Consider the following 20654-nt stretch of genomic DNA (forward strand, 5'->3'; position numbering starts at 1 on the left):
AGTTACATAAAAGTCATACTCAAGTTGTTCATTATAATCATTCACCTTTTATTACTGAAGTTAGCAAGACTCTTCAACAAATGAATATGCACATTTATGTAGTGAAAAGTGTTCCTGCCCAGTGCAGGAGGGTTGGAAGTGGATAACCCATCTAAGCCAAACCATACTCTATGATATTATTGAAACACCAAATAAATCATGTTCATAAATGAAAGAGCCAGTGCCCTAAATCCAGCTAAAACTAGACTACTGGGAGTTTTCATGTGGACCAACTCAGTGCAATGTAGTTCTTTTTAAACCCAACAGTTTCTTTTTAAGAGATGTCATGCAGCGGAAAATAATTTTTGTCATCAAAAATGGGAAAAAAACCGTGTTTTTCAGCACTAAAGCATGTATTAAGCACAGTTGTTCCATGGGCGGTTTCCCTTCTGGCTCGTTGAAATATTCAGACAACACTTGCAGCTAGTGTAGAGGAAGGACCTGAAGGAGACAACACCTTGTACTGTAACAACTAATTTTTTTTTTTTTTTTGCTGAAACACAGCAGTTTATACAACCTCCCTGTGTAACATAAGAAGAATATCCCAGCTTATGTCCAGGGCAATTCAGCAAATATTGCATAGCTGTTGACCTTGACTGCAGGTGATGCTTACATCAGTATTAACCAGCTAGATTAGATAGGCAGGATGGTGGATGGTGATTGTCCTGTATTGACCATTTCAAATCAATACAGTTGTCTGAAGAAAGCAGTCATGAGTGCACAGGGCAGGTTGCCTTCTGCTGCCACACTTCATTCACTGTCTCTTACAGTTGCTGTTGGTGTGTATTTTCACTGAGACAAATTCAGGGAAACATTTTTGACAGAAAAAAGCCAAACCCATACCCCTTCTATGTCCAGAGATGATTCAGCAGAAGTGTCCTGAAGAAATATCCCCTAAGCAGGGCATAGAAGCTTGTGAAAGATTTGAGTTTATCTAGTTGATGTGACTTACGTAAAGAGACAATGCGTTAAAAGTAAAAAACATAACATATTAGAATAAAAGTCAGATTGGTGTAGCAGTATTCTTTTAAACTGTGTGAGGGTTCCAGCCATTACAATTACTTTTAACTAGCATGGTACCAAGCAATGACGATTCATTCGATGACGAACTATTTTGTGCTGGCACAGATGTTTCCAATGGTCAGGACCTCTCATCTATCATGTATTTGAACATAGTCAGCATTAGTCAGCAATTATTTTCTGTAGGTGAGAAGTAACAAAACAGAGCTAATTTGTTTTATTTGCTTAAGAGAGAGAAGTTTCCCATTTGCTGAGAACTGTTGGCAATTCTGTGTGTAGGCGGGGCTACACATTTATTTAACCTCAAGGCAGAGCTACTGAGTGCTTAGAGTGAGTTACACTGTGCTCAAGGTAAGTGGTTTTTTTGTTTTGGACATGCATAGGGAATTGTAATACATGAAAGTCAGTCAGTGAATGGCTATTATAGATTTTATGTATGTACTTTCTTTACTAACATGGTTACTAAATTGGGTTTGGTGCATCGAATGTTACATTATTAATCAGCGGTTTTCGAGATGTACAGAACTGAGAAAAAGTGTTTCCTCTCACCTCTTTTTCCCTGCTGTAGCGAAGTTGACATGTTATTTACAAGGTGAATATGGTGGTGGTTTGGCCATTTCCCTTTTGCTGTTGCCAGTCCTTTAGCTTTGTTGTGGACAGGCTGTCAGTAACTCTGAAGCTGCTATTAGCTGGGCACTGCCTGTGTGTTTACCACTGATGTGCACGCCTGGTTCTGAGTGGGGTGGGTGACAGTCTGCCTGGAAACTGTGGCTGCTTTCAGTTCCTGCCTGGAAACTGTTGGTGCTTTAAGTTCCTGTCTAGAAAGTGTTGTTGCTTGAAATTCCAACAGTTAGAATTGGACCAAGCGAGCATTGCCTTGTGGCTGTGCCTGTGGTAAAGGCAAAGCTGATGGGAAATTTTTCAGAGGTAAAATTTCCAGAGGCAAAATTTCTTTCCATGTCTTTGGAAACTTGTCTACAGAAATTACAGAAGCAGGGAGTGTTGTAAAAGAGATTCAATGCTTACAAGGGAGAAAGAATTCCTTCCTAGTTGGTTATAACGGAGTATAATGGCTGCTGGAGGCAACACAGCAATTGCTGAGTTGATAGCATGTGTCTGATTAAACAGTAAGCTGTATTCTGAGATAATGCTGAAATAAACAGAGAGCGCACTCTGCTTTTTGGTCAGAAGAGGACACTTCAAATGCAAATAGTTTTGACTTGGCTGTCCTCTGATAGGGACAATTGCTTTTAGTACAGAGTTCTGCTTAGCTGTCCTGAATGTGTAAGAAACATTTTAAGGCAGATTGATACAAGGCAGTCTCTCAGAAAAATGTTTTACCTCTTCTCTTAATTTGATGTAAGTCTCAGACCATATATCATTGGTTTCAAACAAGACAATGATGAGAGCCACTTAGAGACTCAAAACCAGGATTCTGAATATTTTTTTTTTTTTGCAAGACCCATTTCTTCATTGCAGATAGAAGGAAATCAGGAAAGTGGAAACATGTCTGCAAAACCCATGCTGCACTACTTCGATGGACGAGGCCGAATGGAACCGATACGGTGGCTACTGGCAGCAGCTGGGGTTGAGGTATGACTCTGTTTTTTTATACTGAGAGCATGTGACAGTTATGTAGTTTACCCTTGAAGATATTGCATGTTATAAACCACACTGTTACTTTTTTACCTCTAATGATTCTGATATCAAACCTGAAATGGATTGTGGGATCTGCGTGTTTCAAGAGTTATGAGTTTTGCTCACAGTGATGGCCAATGTGCCTGAAAGCTTTCAAATATGATTTCTGTTTTAAAAAACAAAATTCCCCCAAACACATCTCTTTGTGTTTTCTTTCCCTAAATGAAGTAGATTCTAAAACATGGAATGAAAATAGAGGTTTTCTTCTCTGTTTCCTACAGTTTGAAGAAACTTATCTGCAAAAGAAGGACGATCTGACAAAGTTACAGAAGGGTAAGTTTTGTTCTAATTTATTAAAACCAGTAAAAACAGTGATAGCAATAAGAAGATAAATCAGAATTAGAATTAGAATTCCTTGTCTGAGAACACCGAAGAATTCTAATTCTCAGTCTCTTAAAAAGAAAATCTGTTAACTGGGTTGTACATGAGGTCTCAGAGGTGCACACTGCAGTGTGTTAGGTGCTGTCATCCATCCAGTTGCTCCCATCTTCACTGAATCACAGAAGAGCTGAGGTCAGAAGGGACATCTCAAGATCATCTACTCCACCTCCCCTCTTCAAGCAAGGCCCCCTACAGCCAGTTACCCAGGACCATGTCCTGCTGGGTTTTGAGCATCTTCAAGGATGGAGAATTTACAGCTTCCCTGCACAAGCCACACAGTCAAAGAGCCTTTCTTTAAGTTCAGATGATTGGCTCTCCTTTGATTCAGCTTGTGTTCATTGCCTCCTGTCCTAGGACAATACAGGCTTTTGTCATCAGATCATCTTGAAATTCATTAGCATTTTAGGTTGCCTAGATAGTTCTTGTTTCATAGTCCATAGAAAAACAGAGTTCCAGATTCCCAAGTTTATCTGTACCTCTGCTGTGTTCCTGCCTCCCACAGCAACTACTCCCCTTGCTAACTTCAGCTTGCATCTTCCTGAACATGATATTCACATTTCCTCCAAAGCAAACCATGTGTCTGTGCTCTTCACTTGGCTTTGCAAAGCAGTCTGAGCAAGGGGTAGCATTTGCAGTCCTGCTCTCCTTTGGGAATTAAGGAGTTGATTCCCCTGCTACAGGCTGCCTTTCAAAAAGTATTTTCACACACAAGCATAAATGTAAATGCACCCTTACTGGCAGACAGTTTCTCTGCATGATTGTCTTCCAATGGATACAAAGATGGACATAGCTGATCAGTTATCTGAGTCAAGAAATATGAATCCGTAGTGCAAAAACTCTCACTGGCTTCTCTTATCTGATACCTCACTTTCTGGAATATTTTTACTTCTTTCTTGCTAGGAGAATGCTTCTGCAGGCTAGCAAAAGGTTTACATGGCTACAGTCTCACTCCAGGTGATATTTGGGTCTTGCAGGCATCTCATGGAACTCACTCATTGTTCCCACTTGGTGCCTGTACAGATGAGATGCCATTTGTAGAGTCACTAAAGTAGTCAAAATATATTAAATGCTTTTGTATTCACTATATTTTCTTCTCATTTTTATTCATATTCTGTGTTGGCCAATGCTTAAATAGTCCGGATATACTTAGCAAAGCATGACAGAAACTGGCTGGGTCAGACCTTCAGTCCTTCTCATCTGTATTAACCTCCATGAAAATCACCTGAGTTAGGGCCATACAGTGGCTGTATTTTTCAGTGTATTACAGCTAAACATTCTGCATTTGGGTGCTTCCTCAAATCTGAAATTTCAACAGGTTAATTGCCATAATATTAAGTTATTAAAATGTCTCTAAGGAATGGTTGTTTCACGGTGAGTATTTTCCATACCGTCTTGTAAGATTGAGGAAGATTGCCACCAAAAGGGTTGTCAAGGATTGGAACAGGCTGTCCAAGGCAGAGGTTGAGTCACTGTGTGTAGATGTGCACTTGGAGACATGGTTTAGTGGTGGAGTTTGACAGTGTTGGGTTTACCTTTGGATTCAATGATCTTAGAGTTTTTTCTTCCAGCAGAAATTGTTCATATTTGCAAAGAAAAACAATGCATGTGGTTACTTTGCCTAACAGTCACTCATGGTTTTCATTCAGAGACTGAATGTCTCCTTGTGTTATTCCCTTTCCCCTAGATGGATCCCTGCTCTTTCAGCAAGTGCCAATGGTAGAGATTGATGGAATGAAGCTGGTGCAGACCAGAGCCATCCTCAACTACATTGCAGCAAAGTACAACCTCTATGGGAAGGACATGAAGGAGAGAGCCCTGTACGTTACCAGTACCACCTTTGCTTGTTAGACCCCAGCTCATACTGTAGCTCTGTGTAACACAAGAATATCTCAGCTCACAGCTGGCATAAGTTTGAGAGGGCAGTGCTTCTTGCAGGGTGTGTTTGCTGGGGCTGTAGGAGATGTCAATACAGCAGTGACAGTCAGCTAGATTAGGTAGGGCAAGTGAGCCCATGAATCATCAACCAGAGGTGAATGCAGCTATCAGAAGGAAGCAGTCGGGGGGCAGAATGTCTTACTGATGCTGCTTTTCATTTTCTTTTGCAGTTGTCCTCAGCATCATTTTCACTGCATCAAATTTGGGGAAATGGCTGTGATGGAAACACAAAACCTCCTTTTTTAGATAACCATGTGATGCCTTGACTGGCTTACCTAGACAGAGGCTAGACAAAGTTGTGAGAATAAAAAGCAGTTAAATTTATTGAAGGGCCTTCAAGTTGCATTTACGGCAGACACAGCCCATGAGAGGCTGCGATGCCATCCATCCATACAAAATGGACATTGGGTCATGTGTTTTTCGTACTTTGTAAGTTGTTTCAATTTGCATATCGAGGTTTAATCCTCCGGTTTCAGCTTCAGGAAATGATGTCAATTACTCCAAGTTTGCTATCCCCAATTCACTGCTGCTTACATACGTTAGGGCCTAAAGACAGGAAGGTGTCTTTGGATTTTGAGCTTAGAGGAATTCTTCTGTCTATAAATGCTGAGAGCAGGAGCTTTAGCCCACTATATGGAGTCCAGAGTTATACACTGAAATTACAGAATTACGGATACATGGTAAAATATAGAAGCTAAAATTCTAAGGCATCACAGGAATTAGTATAGAATTAGGAATTATAACTGGTGTTCAAGGAACAAGATACTTAGGGCACATGTTTTGACCTGAGGTATTTTTGAATGCTTCAAATTAATAGGCACAGATAAACACATGTGGAGATATTTGCTTGAAATTGTATAGACCTGCTGTTTAACTTACCCTGGCTAATTGGATTTTTAACACAAGTTTGGATGACACACATAACAATTTTGTACTCAGGTTCAAAAACCCATAGTACAGAGAACTCTCAGTCCTAGTGTGAAGTGGAAAGGGCGGTTAGGAATTTTGCATTTGTCTTTCACCCAAACTCCTCCCCTGCCTGCCTCCTGATTCAATCACATTTCCAAGCTATGTGTGTGGGATAGAACAGGCAGAGATTTCCCAGCATCTCAGTGAGGTTATGCCACTAGCTATTGTGCTTGTGAGCTTGACCTGACCAACGGGATCTATTCCTTTCAGAATTGATATGTATGTGGAAGGAATGTTCGATCTGAATGAATTACTCATGGCCCATGGCTACCAACCAGCAGACAAAAAGGAGCAACACTTTGCTAATATGATAGACAAGACTGAAAACAGATACTTCCCAGCCTTTGAGAAGGTATGTGGCAAAGAGGTTGTAGCTTGATACTGTTTTCTTGAACCTCCATCCTGGATCCTCACAATTATAATGGAGGAAAACAAGAAAAATTACCACTGGAATATAAATGTTCTGGTTTTGATTGTGGTGGGAATAAGATGGAGACAGGATGCTACAGAGGGGACAGAAGGCACCACAAATCTGGGAGAGATGTGAAGCTGCAAAATCCAAGGACATATTGTGCTCCCTAAACATTCACGTTTCAGTGTCTTTTGTCTGTTGTTGTTTCAGACAAAAGACACTACAGCTGTGACATAAAGTTTCCTCCTGAAGTGCAGATGCCCCTCTACCAAACCTGCTGTGTAAAAGCATTACAGCTCCTTCTGTCTCTCATAAAGCTTAGTCTTCAATGAAGCTACAGCAGCCAAGGCAAGAGAAGCACAACTCAGCTGCCAGACAGAAATGTAGAAGAGAAAGGGCTGATAGATTATGCCTAGGATGACAGTGTCATCACATCAGTGTGGTCAAACACTGCCAGTGTTTGTACTGCATTTTCTTCTTTCACAAGGACAACTCCTTCCAATGTATGACCCTGCTTTGAAGAGATCATATTAAGTAATAATAAGAAAAGAGATCATCTCCTTCTGGTTCTCTGGTTTTAGGTTTTGAAAGACCACGGAAAAGACTTTCTTGTTGGCAACCAGCTGAGCAAGGCAGATGTGCAATTACTTGAAATCATTTTAATGGCAGAAGAGTGGAAGCCTGATGTTCTTGCCAAATTTCCTCTCTTGCAGGTAAATGAATGGGTAGTTTGAATGGACTATGAATTGGAAAGGACCACTGATTTAGAGTGGCTGAGAAATATGGGAGAGTGGGAGGGTCAGAAGTGACATCCAAAATAATCAGATACCCTGAGTACTTTTAGCTGGCCTTGGGTACTGGTGGTTATTGCCACCTTCTGTCACTACAACCCCAAAAGCATAATAGTGGGAAGCATGTAGTTTGTTCTGCAGAATGAAGCCAGAATGTGACTTTTAGAGCATGGGTTACATTGAAATGTCTGACAGTTGCAATGATTCTAAAGCAGAGTGCTATTTTGGTCTTGTTTTGTAGAGCTTCAAAGCAAGAATAAGCAATATCCCCACAATAAAGAAATTCCTGCAGCCTGGCAGCCAGAGGAAACCACTAATTCGAGAGGAAGAGGTACCCAAAGTGATAAAACTTTTCTACGGATAAGCAGCCTAAAACTACAGAAACTATTGTGTTTGCTGAGAGTGGTGAAATGAAATTAATGAAAACACTGCAAATCAGGGGTTTTGATCTCTTTTTCTGTAGCTACAGGACTGCTTTTAGCCTAGTGCAAACACTTCCAAGGTAAAGCTACCTGAGCCTACCAGCAAAGGAAATTTTTTCACTGTTTAGGGGATGTATTGGACAACACAGGATGCCTTAAATTACTGAAGAGAATACCTGAAATAAAGTCTGACTATTGATACTCAAACTCAAGCTGTTCATTGATTTCTTTCTGCTACTTCTATGCCTAAGGTCTCTGTGGTTCTGTTTTTCTGGCATTCCCAAGAATTGTTGGAAAATTAGGAGAGTTTATCCCAAATAGTGGGTGATGTCTGTTTTCTGGGAAGTGCCTGGAAAAGCCTTCTTAGGTCCTGCTCAGATGGGGATGAAAGGTTTGGATTCAGCTCTCCTCTGAGCTTAATTTGGAATACCCTTGGACCAGAGGTTCTACTGCACCTCTGTTTTGTCACTAGACATTTAAACTGGGGTACTGCAGCTTCACTAATTTTTCCTTTATCAGGTCTATTGTAGCAACTGAAAGCCCTTTGCAGACTCTGAGAAGGGAATGCTTGTCACCAGCTGTGAAGTTTAAAACTTGTGTGAGGAAGGAGGAGTCAGGTTGGTGTCAGGTGTTGGTGAGACCTTGGAATGTGGGACTTCCTGCTGACTTACATCACTTTATATTAAACCAAGTTTCATAAAAGTTGTACTCAAGTTATTCATTACCATCACTTAAATCAACTTCCATTACTGAGGTTATCAAAACTTTTGAACAGATAAATATGCACATTTATGTAGTGACAAGTGTTCCTGCCCAGTGCAGGAGGGCTGCAACTACATGATCTTTAAGGTTTCTTCTAGCCCAAACCATTCTATGATTCTCTGGTATTATTTAAACATCAAATAAATCATGTTCATATATGAAAGAGCCAGTGCACTAAATCCAACTAAAACTAGACTACTGGCAGTTTTCATCCGGGCCAACTCAGGGCACTGTAGCTCTTGGTAAACCCAAAAGTTTCTTTTTAAGGAATGTCATGCAGTTGGAACCAGTTTTTGTCATCCAAAACCAGGATGGAACCATGTTTTTCAGCAGCAAAGCATGTATTAAACAGAGTTGTTCCATGATCTGCTTCCCTCCCGGCTCACTGAAGCATTTGGACAATACTTGCAGCTGCTGAGTGCTGTCAGAAACTCGAGCCATAAACTTGGACTGTGAGTACTGATACCATGCCAGGACGAGCTCTGGGCACAGCTGGGTGGTTTCGGGATCCCCCACAGAGACCCCAGTCTTCAGCCCACAGAGCCAGAGGCCCTGGCACTCAGAGTGCATGGCACCCGCTGCACAGGGGTGCAGCCCCGGCCTCTCTCCTGGTCACACCATCGCTGCTGCCACTGCTGCCTCAGGAGTCCCCAAGCCTGTCCACTGCTCATTCCTGTCCTGGCCATGTCCCTGAGGTTCAGCTGCCTCCCAGCCAGCCCAGTGGAAGTGCTGTCAATAAACCCTGGGGTGTTACCCAGTGCGCAACTAGCCAATAATTACATAATTGAGAGAGACATTGACTATTTATTTCAGAGTTGTGCAAGCCTGGGTGCTTGGTGGTATTCCAAAAATCAAGCACAACTTTTTACTATTTTTTCATTTTAGCAAGCAAAGGCATTAATGTTCAGTGGCTACAAGTTATCTAGTTCTCTTAATAGTAATATTCTCTCTTCTGTTGGTGCATGATTCTCTCTTCTCATGCTAATTCCTCCACATGCTCAGTCCTTCTCTTCAGTTGGGTTTCTTGAGTTGTTGGGCTGTGAGTCAGTGGTGAGGGAATCTCTCCCTGCAAGAATTACCTTTTATCCAGCCAAAGCTGATCTCAGCACAGTTGCTGAGTGGGCTTTATTAGTTTCTTCCTTATCTTGGGAGTTCTGCCAAATGGCCTTGTGGCCCGTAAGTTCTGCATTCTTTGTATCCAGTCTCAGAGGTACATCCTTCTTCCCAAGCCTTGTTAACCTCCCCCTAGGTCTGAGATCATTAAAACATGTTCAGCCCTTAACAAGGCATTTCTACTGACAAGTAATTTCTCTTTCCAGCAGCTGGATATCACTTAGACCTTGCTTGGTAGCTGCTCTCTCTTTCACGGATTAGAACTTCTTTCTTGTTGAGTAGGCTTGAAAGTATACAAAGATCAAACATTAAAGCACATCTTTTCACAAGAAAATGTTTACATATTCCACATTTCGGAACAGAAACTCCGTAAGACTGTAAGGGACAAGGCCGAGGAGGCTTTTCCCCGAGCTGCGGTGGTAGGGCTTGGTGATAAGGCTCGGCAGCTGAACTCCGCCGGGCCCGAGGCGGCGGGGGCGGGCGCGGGGCACGGCTAGGCCGCGGCGGCAGCCCAGGGGAGGAGCGGCGGCCTGAGGGGCGGGAGGGCGGAGCGGGGGCGGAGGTTGTTGGCCGTGCGGCGGGCGGGAGGCAGCAGTGTCGGTGCAGTGGCGGCGGAGCGGCCCGGGCGGACGGTAGTGCTGTGGCGGCGGGCGCGGGGCGCGGCGGGGCGCGGGCGGTGGCAGCCCGGTGCAGGGTGTGGATATAGCCGGGATCAAGGCTCTTGCCCGAAGGGCAAAGGGCGAGGTGCGGCATAGACGGGCTGGCGCTCGAGGAACTGCCGTGCTGCTCCAGGGAGCAGAAGAAAAACTGCCCTTTGGAATGCAGGTTTTGCAATTTCTGGGGGTACTTTGCCTTTCCCCTCGTGCAGACACTCCTGCCAGCTCGGGCGGTGGAAGGTGGCTTTTCGAACCCAGGCTTGGCTCGAGTCCCAGTGGGAAGCACCCGCTGGTGAGCAGCTGCAGCCTTGAGACGGTGCGGAGGCCGAGCGGGACGGTGCAGCGCTGGGCTGGCAGGTCGTGCTGGGGAGCAGCGGCACGGCTTCGAGCGGCACAGCATGGCACTGAACTGCCAGGGGGCATGTCCAATTAGGAAGAACATCTAGGATCTTGCACCATGTTATGAGCTTGCTCAAAATTCACTTGTTTCTCACTGAAAGGCTTGTGCCTGACTTGTTTTGGACAAAATAATGTGGGGGGGTTTAATACAGCAGTGACAGCAGTAGCTGTCTCTCTGACACCTGGCTGGCTGAGTGCCGATGCACTAAAACATCAAGAAAGTTAGTGATTAATTTTCAGGACCATTATTTTCAAGAAAGATAATTTACCAATTTTGTGACTCTTTTATGACTACTCATTATTTTACAAATGGATATTCACGACAGAGCCCTAACAGGGTCACCAAAATATTTTGCATCCCTATGTAAGTGTTCAGGCTAAACGCCAAATTCAGACCTTTAGCAGTGCATTTCCAGGAAGATGTAAGGTTTTTGTCAATCAAAAAGCCTTACCCCTTAGCTGATCCTCACAAGGAACAGTGATGAACAAATACAGCTTATGTTGATACCTAAAATTTTTTTTACTGACATTTGTTCTGCTTTTCAGCATTCCCAGCTGTTTTTAGTGGAGCACTGAGCTGAGACTGGCAATCAGGACTCTGGTTGGGCTGAATTTTATCAGCTTCAGCTCTGCTTTTGGGAGAGGTCAGGGAAGTTTGCTCTTTCTGCTTATGTTAGCCTGTCCTTAGAATGTGTTTCCCAGCCTTGATCCCACGTGCTGGAAGTTAGAATGCCTGTCCAGTCTGTGAGGGTTCAAGTGCAGTTCTCCTGTCTGATAGAGTGGAGTTGAGGCCATCACCTACTTTCTGAGCATCAGGGAATGAAGTATTTTTGAAGTATAGAAGGTCGGGAGCTCTCTTGCATGGTACAGTATAATTCACACACAGGAACTAGAAATGAAGTAGAGGTCATGGTCTTAGGTGTGTATGGCCTTATATGTGAAAGGGAGCTGTGCTAAGTCACTTCTCTGCCTTGTTGCTGTTCAAGTGTCAGGAATCCAACTAGGCATCCTGCAGCTCTAGATTAGGTGCCAGCTTCAGTCAAGACATAATCTGTGGACAAGCACATATTTTTGTATCAGGAGAGCTTTGTTACAAGAGACTGAGGTGTCTGGGGATATAGACATTGCCAAAGTTAGGTGGAAGCTGAGCAGTGGTTTTGAAGACCTGCATGTTGGATGGGGGCTTTGGTTGGATGGATGTTTCTCTTGTGAGTCCAGTTCTTAACAGAGCAGTGGCTGTTTGCTGTAGAGCCTGTTGAAGATAGCATTCAACACTAAGGACTTCAGTGGAGAGGGCCAAGGATGCAGTCTCCCCTCTCACTCTTTCTTTGTGCCTCTTTATTGATGCCTTTGGGATTATGGCCAACATTTTCACTTTGTGGCTCAGCTATGTATTGTGAAGTCTATGCAAGCATAAATAAGCCTGCCTGTGAACAGATAAACCCTTGGCTTAACAATGAAGCATTCTGTTAGTCTGTGACTCCGTCTTCTTCTGAAATCTGCTTTATTCTTCTGACCCATTAGTGATAAGACTACAGTGTTAGCTTTGTTTCCAGCAACAGCCAAGCTCACATCAGCTGCCAATGTCATACAGTGGCATGTGACCGCACATGGTAGGGAAATTTGAAAGGACGAAGTGTTTCATCCCAGTGCCATCATATGATGGGCTGACTTCAGCCCCCTGCTGCTGGGGGCATTGCCCAGGCCTTATCTGTCCAACAGAGGTCACAGTTCCATTTGTTTGGTTTTATTTTAAAGTTATGTTTTCCAGGCAGATAGAATATAAATCCCTGTTACAGTTTGACTGTAGCAGAACTAGCTAAATAGGGAAGGCAGCAGGCCTGGTAAAATATATTGCTCTTAAAGCCATATTTGTAAAGGCATAGGAGCACAGGGCTCTGAATTGTCATGTAAGAGAGGTGCAAATAGTGGTGGTGTTGCTAGTGTGGTGTTCTTTGGAAGCTGTTCATTTGGTGTAGTACATTTTCAAGTCTGGTATGACATGGTGCTGTCACAAAACCCAACACCTACTGAAGAGATTGCATCACTGCAAGGTTAAAAATGTATTCATTCAGGAACACCCTACAGTTCTGCTTTGGTAAAACTCTAGTAAGCTGTTAAGACTACAATAATATATGATTTAGGAGATGCTCATTGTCATGCTGTGGTTGAATGGTGGCTGCATATTCTGGTAGTGTGTACTTTTTCTTTTTTTCTGTTAATCCACAGAAAATTTGGTTGTATCAAGCACAAGTGTGTTGGCCTTGATTTTTCTTCTACTTTCACATTCCTCCAACTGTATTTAGTATTTTGGAGTGGGACATTTAAATGATAATTTAAAGTGTGCTTCCTGTAAGATTATCATCTTGATTTTATCAGGAAAGAACTCTGAAATCATGGCAGGGAAGCCCAAGCTGCACTACACCAAGGGAAGGGGGAAGATGGAGTCAATCCGATGGCTGTTAGCAGCAGCGGGGGTTGAGGTTTGTACCTTTTTTTATAAAGTGATCTGTGAGCACTTTTTATAAAGTGATCTCTGGAAAGGTTCCCCAATTGAATCTGTGGTTAGGGATATGTACATCATCACATATTGTGATGCAGAGTGCTTAGATTGAGCGATACACTCTTGTGTTGTATTTCATGTATTCCTTGAGCAACAGTTGTACAGTAAAAGGATTTTAACATACTAATAGAATTCATAGGTGTCTTTTTTGAAACATACTTTAAGCTGAGTTCATAAATTGTTGCTATAGACAAAACCATGACTTTTTCCTCAATGCTGATAATTCCCTGTATCTCATGATTCTTCTTCACGGAGACCATGCATACCACATGAAAACTTTAGAATGTTATTTCCAAACAAAGTACCTTTCATTCTTTGGGTCAGGACCTGAATGGGATAAATTGGCATATCTGCCCCAAAGGCAGCGTTAAGGGATCTATCTAGATTCACATCAGGTGGAGACCATCCTAAGGCCTCTTAATTTCTACATTAAGTTTTTGTTTGAATACTGTATTTTGGAGATACTTATACACCATTGGAAATAAAAAGCTCTTTTAATGGTGCTCACTTGAGAATGTTACTGACAGAGAATTTGCAGAGCATGAGTGTTGAGGAAACAAAGATCTTGTCCTCACCTCCCCAAAAAAACAGTGGGTGAGAGAGGGAGATAAATGCTGTGTAACAAGACACATAACTTAAAAAACTTTTCTCCATATTTCATGTGGCATCAGCTGCTTTTTAAGTGAATTATATGGTATCTGTTAATCGTTCATGCACTCAAGTAGACTGGTCTTTATAATGAGGAAGTTCTTTCTGGAGCATAATGCATTGTACAGTCCTGTGGGGTTGGGGACTCTGTAGTCCTGGGTTATTTGTTGGAGCAGAGATGAAGAATAGGAGTTGGGGGTCTCTTAAGGAAACTTTCCTGTCTGACCATCCAGGAGCCTCTCCAGCAGTCCTTAAAATAATTTAATTGTGGTGCAACAACAGAGTAACAGCTCAAGCAGGAGGAGGGACCAGGAACAAAGGAAACCCCTGGCCTTTTATACCCTCACAGTCTTAAATGCAGAAGAGTCTGGGGTCATTGGCTCCTGCTGTGTCTCACCTGGCCAGTGGCACAGGTCCCTGGGCCCTTTGTTGTGCAAGGGGTCAGCAGTTCTCAGCTCTTGCCTTAGGCTCCCAGAGCCTCATGAGCAGCTGGAACTGCACATGCTCACTCAGCTAATGGCTCTGAATGGATTCCTGGACAGGGTCAGCACAATGAGAAAAATATGGAGAATGGTGTGGAGAGGTGGACTAACTTTCAGACCTCCTTTCACTTTTCCATTGCCTTTGGAGTGACACAGTGTTGTTTTCTGTTGTTGCTTTTCAGTTTGAGGAAGAATTCATAGAAACGAAAGAAGACTTAGAAAAATTGCGCAGTGGTGAGTCTGTAAACTGTACCCTAAACATAAAGTCACATGAATGTTACAAAAGGACATCAGGTAGTATTTTTGTAAGACCTGTAATATGATGTGACCTGTAAAGAAGACCTGCTTCCTTATGGATGCTTTCATTCCCTGAGAATTAGAAATGTCTTGATCTCTTACCAGGACTCTTCCTTGTTTTCAGTGTAGCACTTCAGCAGTCTGACCAGCTTGCTCCTTTTTCTCCCCTAGATGGAGTCCTGCTGTTTCAGCAAGTGCCCATGGTGGAGATTGATGGGATGAGGATGGTGCAGACCAGAGCCATCCTCAGCTATATTGCAGCGAAGTACAACCTCTATGGGAAGGACCTGAAGGAGAGAGCCTGGTATGGCAACAGTGTACCACTTACTAACACTCCTCCATGATGTTTAATATTTGCAAACAGAATGTTGCTGTGAAATATCTGCATATAAAGGTGCATATAACTAACAGACTGTCATTTACTCTAGAGGGTTTATTTTGTGAGAATGGAAGGGCAGCTCCAGAGACTGTGGAGATTTTTATGGAATGGCAGTTGGTAGCCAGGATCCTTTCATGATTAAACCTCAAAACTACTTTTTTTTTCCCTAGTGTAGTTTGCATATGTGGTCTTTCCTCCCACAGCATGCATGAATAGATTACCAATGGAAAACAGCATGAACTCCACTTTTAATACATCAATTTCAGCCTTTTATCTTACTAAGTATTGCATATTGCATACACTAGGAGCCTGTTTTACAATTTGCGCTTTGAAATAAACTGGAAGCTTTCTTTTCTTGAAGAGGAAGAACCAAGAAAATGAACCAAAAAACCAAACTTCTCTTACGTTATGTTCACTAACAGACATTTTACTCAGTGATCACTTCAGCATTGTATTTCAGGAAAATAACCAAAATAGAAAGTTTGAATGATAGATGTTGAACAAAAGTATTTGTTTCAGGATTGATATGTACGTGGAGGGAACTACAGACCTGATGGGAATGATCATGTATCTCCCTTTTCAACCAGCTGATACAAAAGAAAAGAATCTTGCCTTAATCATTGAACGAGCTACAACCAGGTACTTCCCTGTTTATGAAAAGGTAAGTGATAAATCACCAGTTGTTCACAAAGACAGTAAGGTGAGTTCCAGGCTCCCCCTCCAACCCCTCTCCCCTGTCCCCACACATGCACTTTCCAGAAGGCAAGTGACAGTACAACTCCAGAAATGTATGATGGAGCCAGTATTCAGCAATGCAAAAAGAGTGCCACAAAATAGTTTTTGGGTGGTTTCACTGCTGGGTCTCTTTGCTGTCCTTCTTTTCCAGCCTAGCTTAGTGGCTCCCAGCATTTTGCATAAATGTACCATTTCAGTATTTGTGTCAGCCTTCAGAACTTATTGCCTGGAAGTATAATGTGTTATCATAGAATTGTTAAGGTTGGAAAAGACCTTCTAACGTCATCAAGTCCGACTGTCAACGCAGCACCAGCACCATATTCACCATTAAACTGTGTCCTCCTGTGACATATCCACATGTTTCTTGAACACTTTCAGGGATGGTGAGTCCACCACTTCCCTGGGCAGTCTGTTCCAGAGCTTTACAATCCTTTATATCAACAAAAGATTCCTAAGATCTAATCTAAACCTCCCCTGGTGCAACTTGAGTCCAATTTCTTCTTGTCCTGTCACTGGTTACCCGGGAGATGAGGCTCACCCCTACTTCACTACAAACTCCCTTCAGGGGGTTAGAGAGAGCAATAAGGTCTCCCACTCAGCCTCCTTTTTATTCTTGCTGTTCAAAGTTAAATCTATTTTTGCTTTACAGTTAAGGATCTAATTCTATGATCCTTCTTAAATCCATTGCTTAAATGTATTATAGTTAGAGACTATGACTGTCATTCTCTGAATTGCTACTTGGGCATCTTTAGGTGTGCAGAGAGGCTCTGCAAATAAGATACATCTAGCTTAGAAAGCATAAAGCAATTATTTACTGGCTAGCATGCACCAAAGGGTTAGCCTGAGCTATGATGGAAGACATTGGTATGCTTGCCATCCCCATGGAGCACATGAAGAGTCTGTCTTGGCTAGGGAAGAGTTTGTCAGGAGGGGATAGACTGTTCCTTTCTTCTCCCTGGAACATTGCCTGGACGTTAGTGAATTGCCATTTCCTACCAACTTGCTGTTTGTTCTGTTGTTTTATTTTATTGTACAGATATTTTAATTTTTTTGTTTGTTTTAAATTTTTTCTGTTTGAATTGAGTCAGCTGTGATCCTCATCTCATGAGTTTGCTTCTGTTTGTAACTTGGCCCTTTGTGCCTCGTGTGGTTGTGCTGTACAGACTTTCTCAAAGCACTTTCTCAGGGCATAGTGGTCTCCTCAGAAATCTGCCAAGGGTACAAAGCTGTGTTGTTTCAGAGCAGAGCTGGGTTTCCAGCTTGAATCCTTGGCTACCAGGCAGCTGAAGTCCATTCAAAAAAATACAGGACTTGATGCAATTTCATGTCCCACTTTATCAGAGCTTTAAATTACAGAAACAAAATCCACAGAGGCTGCCCGGTAAAATAACAATGTAAACTACATAATCCAGCACTTCTATAATCAAGAATTCACATCTATCCACTGCCATTCCAATGGAGGGCTGTGCTGAGAGAGATTGATTTCACACACTAATCTTCCAAAGATTAGAAGTCTGATAAGTATTTGAAGTTATTAAACAATAAAAAATAATGCACCAAAATTCTCTAAGCCTGTGCCTAGGTGGTATAAACTACTGTCGTGGTATGTTTTAGCATGTATGCTCCCTGTAGGGGAGTCTTTGAAGTAATCCTTGTTTGCTTATGGTAAATACACAGCTAAACTTTTCCATTATTTTAGCCTAGTTAATTTTGTTAGAATGGTTAATAATTTTCTTCCTGTACCACCTGTTTAAGATGTCCAGTGATCCAGCTTTTCAGGGTTTGCAGTCTGTGTTATTCATTCAGCAAGATGACAGGAAACATCCCTAGCTTTGAGTGCTCACTTTAAACACTCAGCAGCCAGATGGAGCAGCAAAAGGCAGTATGTAAAAAAGCCCTGCAGGCAATGTTTGGCATTTCCATATGGTTCTGATAAACAAGCTGTGGTGAACCTTGTTGGTGCAGTGTAGTTAATAACTACATGAAGGTATCAGCTGTAACTGCCAGTGATTGCTGCCTCTATGATAAAATTGGCAGATGGGACTGGAGAAGCAGTTGGCTTCCAGACTGGTGTCTTCGTTTTAGTGCACATTTGTTACTTGTCTAAGAGTAGCCTTAGTGTGGCTTAGGCACAGACGCACCCTTCTCGTGCTCCTGACTAGGCAAGTGATTGCCTTCAGGACAAAGGTTGGCTGGCGAGCTGGTAGCTGCTCTGAAGCTGTGCTGCAACGTTCATCTCATCTGCTACAGTTGCTAGTAGCTTTGGCGAGCTGTGATTCTTACATCAGCAATTTGCCCCAAAAAGGTTGCATACCTTCATTCTGGACCTATTTCAAACTGTAACCAGCAGTCTCAAATTTTGCTGAAACACCTGGAAATTCACGTGTCTTTTTTTTTAAAAATTCAAGGTGTGCTTACACGTAAACTGGCCTGACTACCTCTTACAATTACTCTAGTCCTGTTTCTTTTGTGTGATTAAGTCTTTCTTACGGTACTGGTCTTGGTAAACAGCTACCTGGTGCAGTAGGTTAGAGGGAGAGATAGGATCATGCACACTGAAGCATGAACTCTGATTTTTTATTTTTTGTATAAAGAATATTTATCACTTTCTGACTTCACAGGTTCTTGCATGGCTTTGCTCTTCTGTGTTTTTTTTTTTAGAAATCTGTCTGGAATGAAATACTTAGATAAAATTGTTCTATGTAACTTTCTTTTTATTTGTCCATATTTTACAGGCCTTAAAAGATCACGGACAGGATTACCTTGTTGGCAACAAACTAAGCTGGGCAGATATCCATCTGCTGGAAGCCATTTTAATGGCAGAAGAATGTAAGCCTGATATACTGTCTGCATTCCCTCTGCTAGAGGTCAGTAATCATATGGTCTAAATATGGAAGGTAACAAATTTCACTGACTGTTGTTGAATGCTAATTGATGTTTACATCTTTTGAGCCATTGTACTGACACTTCTGTGGTCTGTTTGATTACAAAAATCTGCACTCAGTGCACTGCCTTGCCCCAGAGCTGCTGGGGGCTCACCTTTCTCCGGCTCTACTTTTCCCAGCTGTTCTCAGCTGACAGGAATTCACTTACTAATGCTACCACTTCGGTTTTTAAACTGCTACTTCCATGTCTTCAAACATAGCAACAAGTGTCAGGAAGGGAAGTCTGCAGCCTGGTGTGTCTGCAGTTCCTGTCCTTTTCTTCTTGCCAGCAAAATTAAATTTTGAAGAAATCATATACAAAGAGCAGTTAAGTTTCTTGACTTCTGCAGTGCTTTGCACTGAGGTATTCCTGTCCTCGCCTTTTTTTTTCCCTCCAAATATATCTTCAGGATTTGGATTCAGGATGTGGTTTTTTTCTTTTTTCTTTTTTCCTTCCACTTTTTACTAGATTAATCTTAACTCTTTCATATTATTTTCTCCCATCCCCATCTGGGAAACTAAGGTAAACTTAATGGCATCAGCATTACAGATCAGAAAAAGCTGCTACCTTTCTCTGTTTAATAAGTATGTCTGACAAGTAAAAATCCAAGTCACCTGATTTTTAAGCTATAAAGGGTGGAATTATAATTGCCTTACTCTCACTGGCTTTACTGTTGCTTCTTACAGGCTTTTAAAGGAAGAATCAGCAACATTCCAACTATCAAAAAATTCTTGCAGCCTGGCAGCCAGAGGAAGCCACCAACAGATGAGAAATTTGTTGCTGTTGTGAGGAAAATATTCAATATCTAATCAGATGAAGATAACGCTGCTGTAGTATATTACCAGAGCTTGCCTTGTAAATGTAAATTGCATAGATGTACTCTGTAACTTGCATCATGTGGCCAGTGTTGAAACAATACACTGTGAATACACTTTTAAATTAGAATAAATGGCTAATTTGGACCTGTTGAGTCCAGAAAGCAGTATTTCATGAAGCAGAACTTGAAATAAAATATGCTGACACTTTGTGTGTGTTCAATTACTGTGTATGCCTGGCAGGGTAAAATATTTCAACTGTAGCCTCCAGAGTACTGTGGAAAGCCACACAATCCCCAATCTCCCTTCTATGAACTGCAGGAGAGAGGAGCCACACCATAAAAATTGAGAAGTCATTTAATATCAGGTCTAGAATCTTTTGGTTCTCCAGGTGGTCTCCTAGAAATACAGCTCCTGCTGTATTTCACTGCTGTCTCTACTTTGAAAGCTGCAGTTTCAAAATTAAGTAAAAAAACCCTCTAAAAATAAAATAAAATTAAAACTCATGATCCTTGTAAGTTTATGGGCAAAAGTAAGAAACTTTTCTAATCCCCACATAAATATCTTAGAAACAATTTTTTTCACTGAAAGATCAAAGTTCTTGTTTAATTGGTCACCTGTGGTTTTGACCCATTGACAGCATCTTCTCTCACTCTTCTTTTTGCTGCTTGGCTGGCTTGTCAGTGAGGCAAATGCTTCTTGAGTAGTTTTTTGTAAGGTTTTACCTTCTGCAGTCACTTCCCACATAGTTGTAAAGCAAAGTGCACTGGCTGCTTACCTTTTCAGTAAAAGAGTGAGTTTTACCTGAACAGTGCTTAACAGCATGTCAGATTCTTTACCCTAATTTCATGGGAACCATGGCTGTTCCCTTTAAGAACATTGCCATTAACTGTCCTTTGGAGTTAGTTGTTTCTCCTCAGTAGAACTCAAACTGATTAGGCAGTCAACCAGTGTACATAAAGAACTACTGCCCAGCAAAGTTAACTCCTTTGCTGACCTGTGCCTAAGAAAAGCCATGTGCATCCCAGAGGTACAAAGCACACGTGCCCCAGTCACCTGGGCACTGCTGAGCTCTGAACAGGTCTACATTAAAATTACCTCAGTAGCTGTAAGCAGTGCTTTGCCATGCCCACCACAGTACTCATTTCATTGGGCTATTCCTCTCTTCCAAACAAGTGCTATGATTTAGGAACCATCACAAAGATTGGCACAG

At 42.1% G+C, this 20654-nt stretch overlaps 2 protein-coding genes across 3 annotated transcripts; both read left to right on the top strand.

Moving 5' to 3' along the window:
* The first annotated feature begins 1271 nt into the window (after positions 1-1271).
* LOC146440204 (glutathione S-transferase-like) lies at positions 1272-7874 on the top strand. 2 transcript variants are annotated; one of them, XM_085056668.1, is made up of 7 exons: positions 1272-1410; positions 2539-2652; positions 2979-3030; positions 4823-4955; positions 6253-6394; positions 7036-7167; positions 7487-7874. In XM_085056668.1, exons 2-7 carry the CDS (start codon positions 2566-2568, stop codon positions 7607-7609), a joined length of 669 nt encoding a protein of 222 aa, XP_084912794.1. In that variant the 5' UTR covers positions 1272-1410; positions 2539-2565; the 3' UTR covers positions 7610-7874. The 2 variants fall into 2 exon arrangements, with proteins under 2 accessions (XP_084912794.1, XP_084912795.1); XM_085056669.1 differs by lacking the exon at positions 1272-1410 and having other exon boundaries at positions 2520-2652.
* A 2226-nt stretch (positions 7875-10100) lies between these two features.
* Positions 10101-19651, top strand: LOC146440205 (glutathione S-transferase). Its single transcript, XM_085056675.1, has 7 exons — positions 10101-10177; positions 12977-13080; positions 14473-14524; positions 14759-14891; positions 15486-15627; positions 18437-18568; positions 19313-19651. The coding sequence occupies exons 2-7, from the start codon at positions 12994-12996 to the stop codon at positions 19433-19435; spliced, it is 669 nt and encodes a 222-aa protein (XP_084912801.1). The 5' UTR covers positions 10101-10177; positions 12977-12993; the 3' UTR covers positions 19436-19651.
* The last annotated feature ends 1003 nt before the right edge of the window (positions 19652-20654 follow it).

Source organism: Lichenostomus cassidix, chromosome 3 (assembly GCF_008360975.1).
Source record: "Lichenostomus cassidix isolate B80296 chromosome 3, HeHo_3.0, whole genome shotgun sequence".
NCBI classification, from domain to species: domain Eukaryota; kingdom Metazoa; phylum Chordata; class Aves; order Passeriformes; family Meliphagidae; genus Lichenostomus; species Lichenostomus cassidix.

What these genes read in the sequence shown, in the direction of transcription:
- LOC146440204 (XM_085056668.1), top strand. Translation starts at nt 2,566, where the DNA reads ATGTCTGCAAAACCCATGCTGCACTACTTCGATGGACGAGGCCGAATG. An exon ending in TGGCAGCAGCTGGGGTTGAG is followed by an intron (nt 2,653 to 2,978) that starts GTATGACTCTGT and finishes TGTTTCCTACAG; the next exon opens with TTTGAAGAAACTTATCTGCA. An exon ending in TCTGACAAAGTTACAGAAGG is followed by an intron (nt 3,031 to 4,822) that starts GTAAGTTTTGTT and finishes CCTTTCCCCTAG; the next exon opens with ATGGATCCCTGCTCTTTCAG.
- LOC146440205 (XM_085056675.1), top strand. Translation starts at nt 12,994, where the DNA reads ATGGCAGGGAAGCCCAAGCTGCACTACACCAAGGGAAGGGGGAAGATG. An exon ending in GACCTGAAGGAGAGAGCCTG is followed by an intron (nt 14,892 to 15,485) that starts GTATGGCAACAG and finishes TATTTGTTTCAG; the next exon opens with GATTGATATGTACGTGGAGG. An exon ending in ACTTCCCTGTTTATGAAAAG is followed by an intron (nt 15,628 to 18,436) that starts GTAAGTGATAAA and finishes CATATTTTACAG; the next exon opens with GCCTTAAAAGATCACGGACA.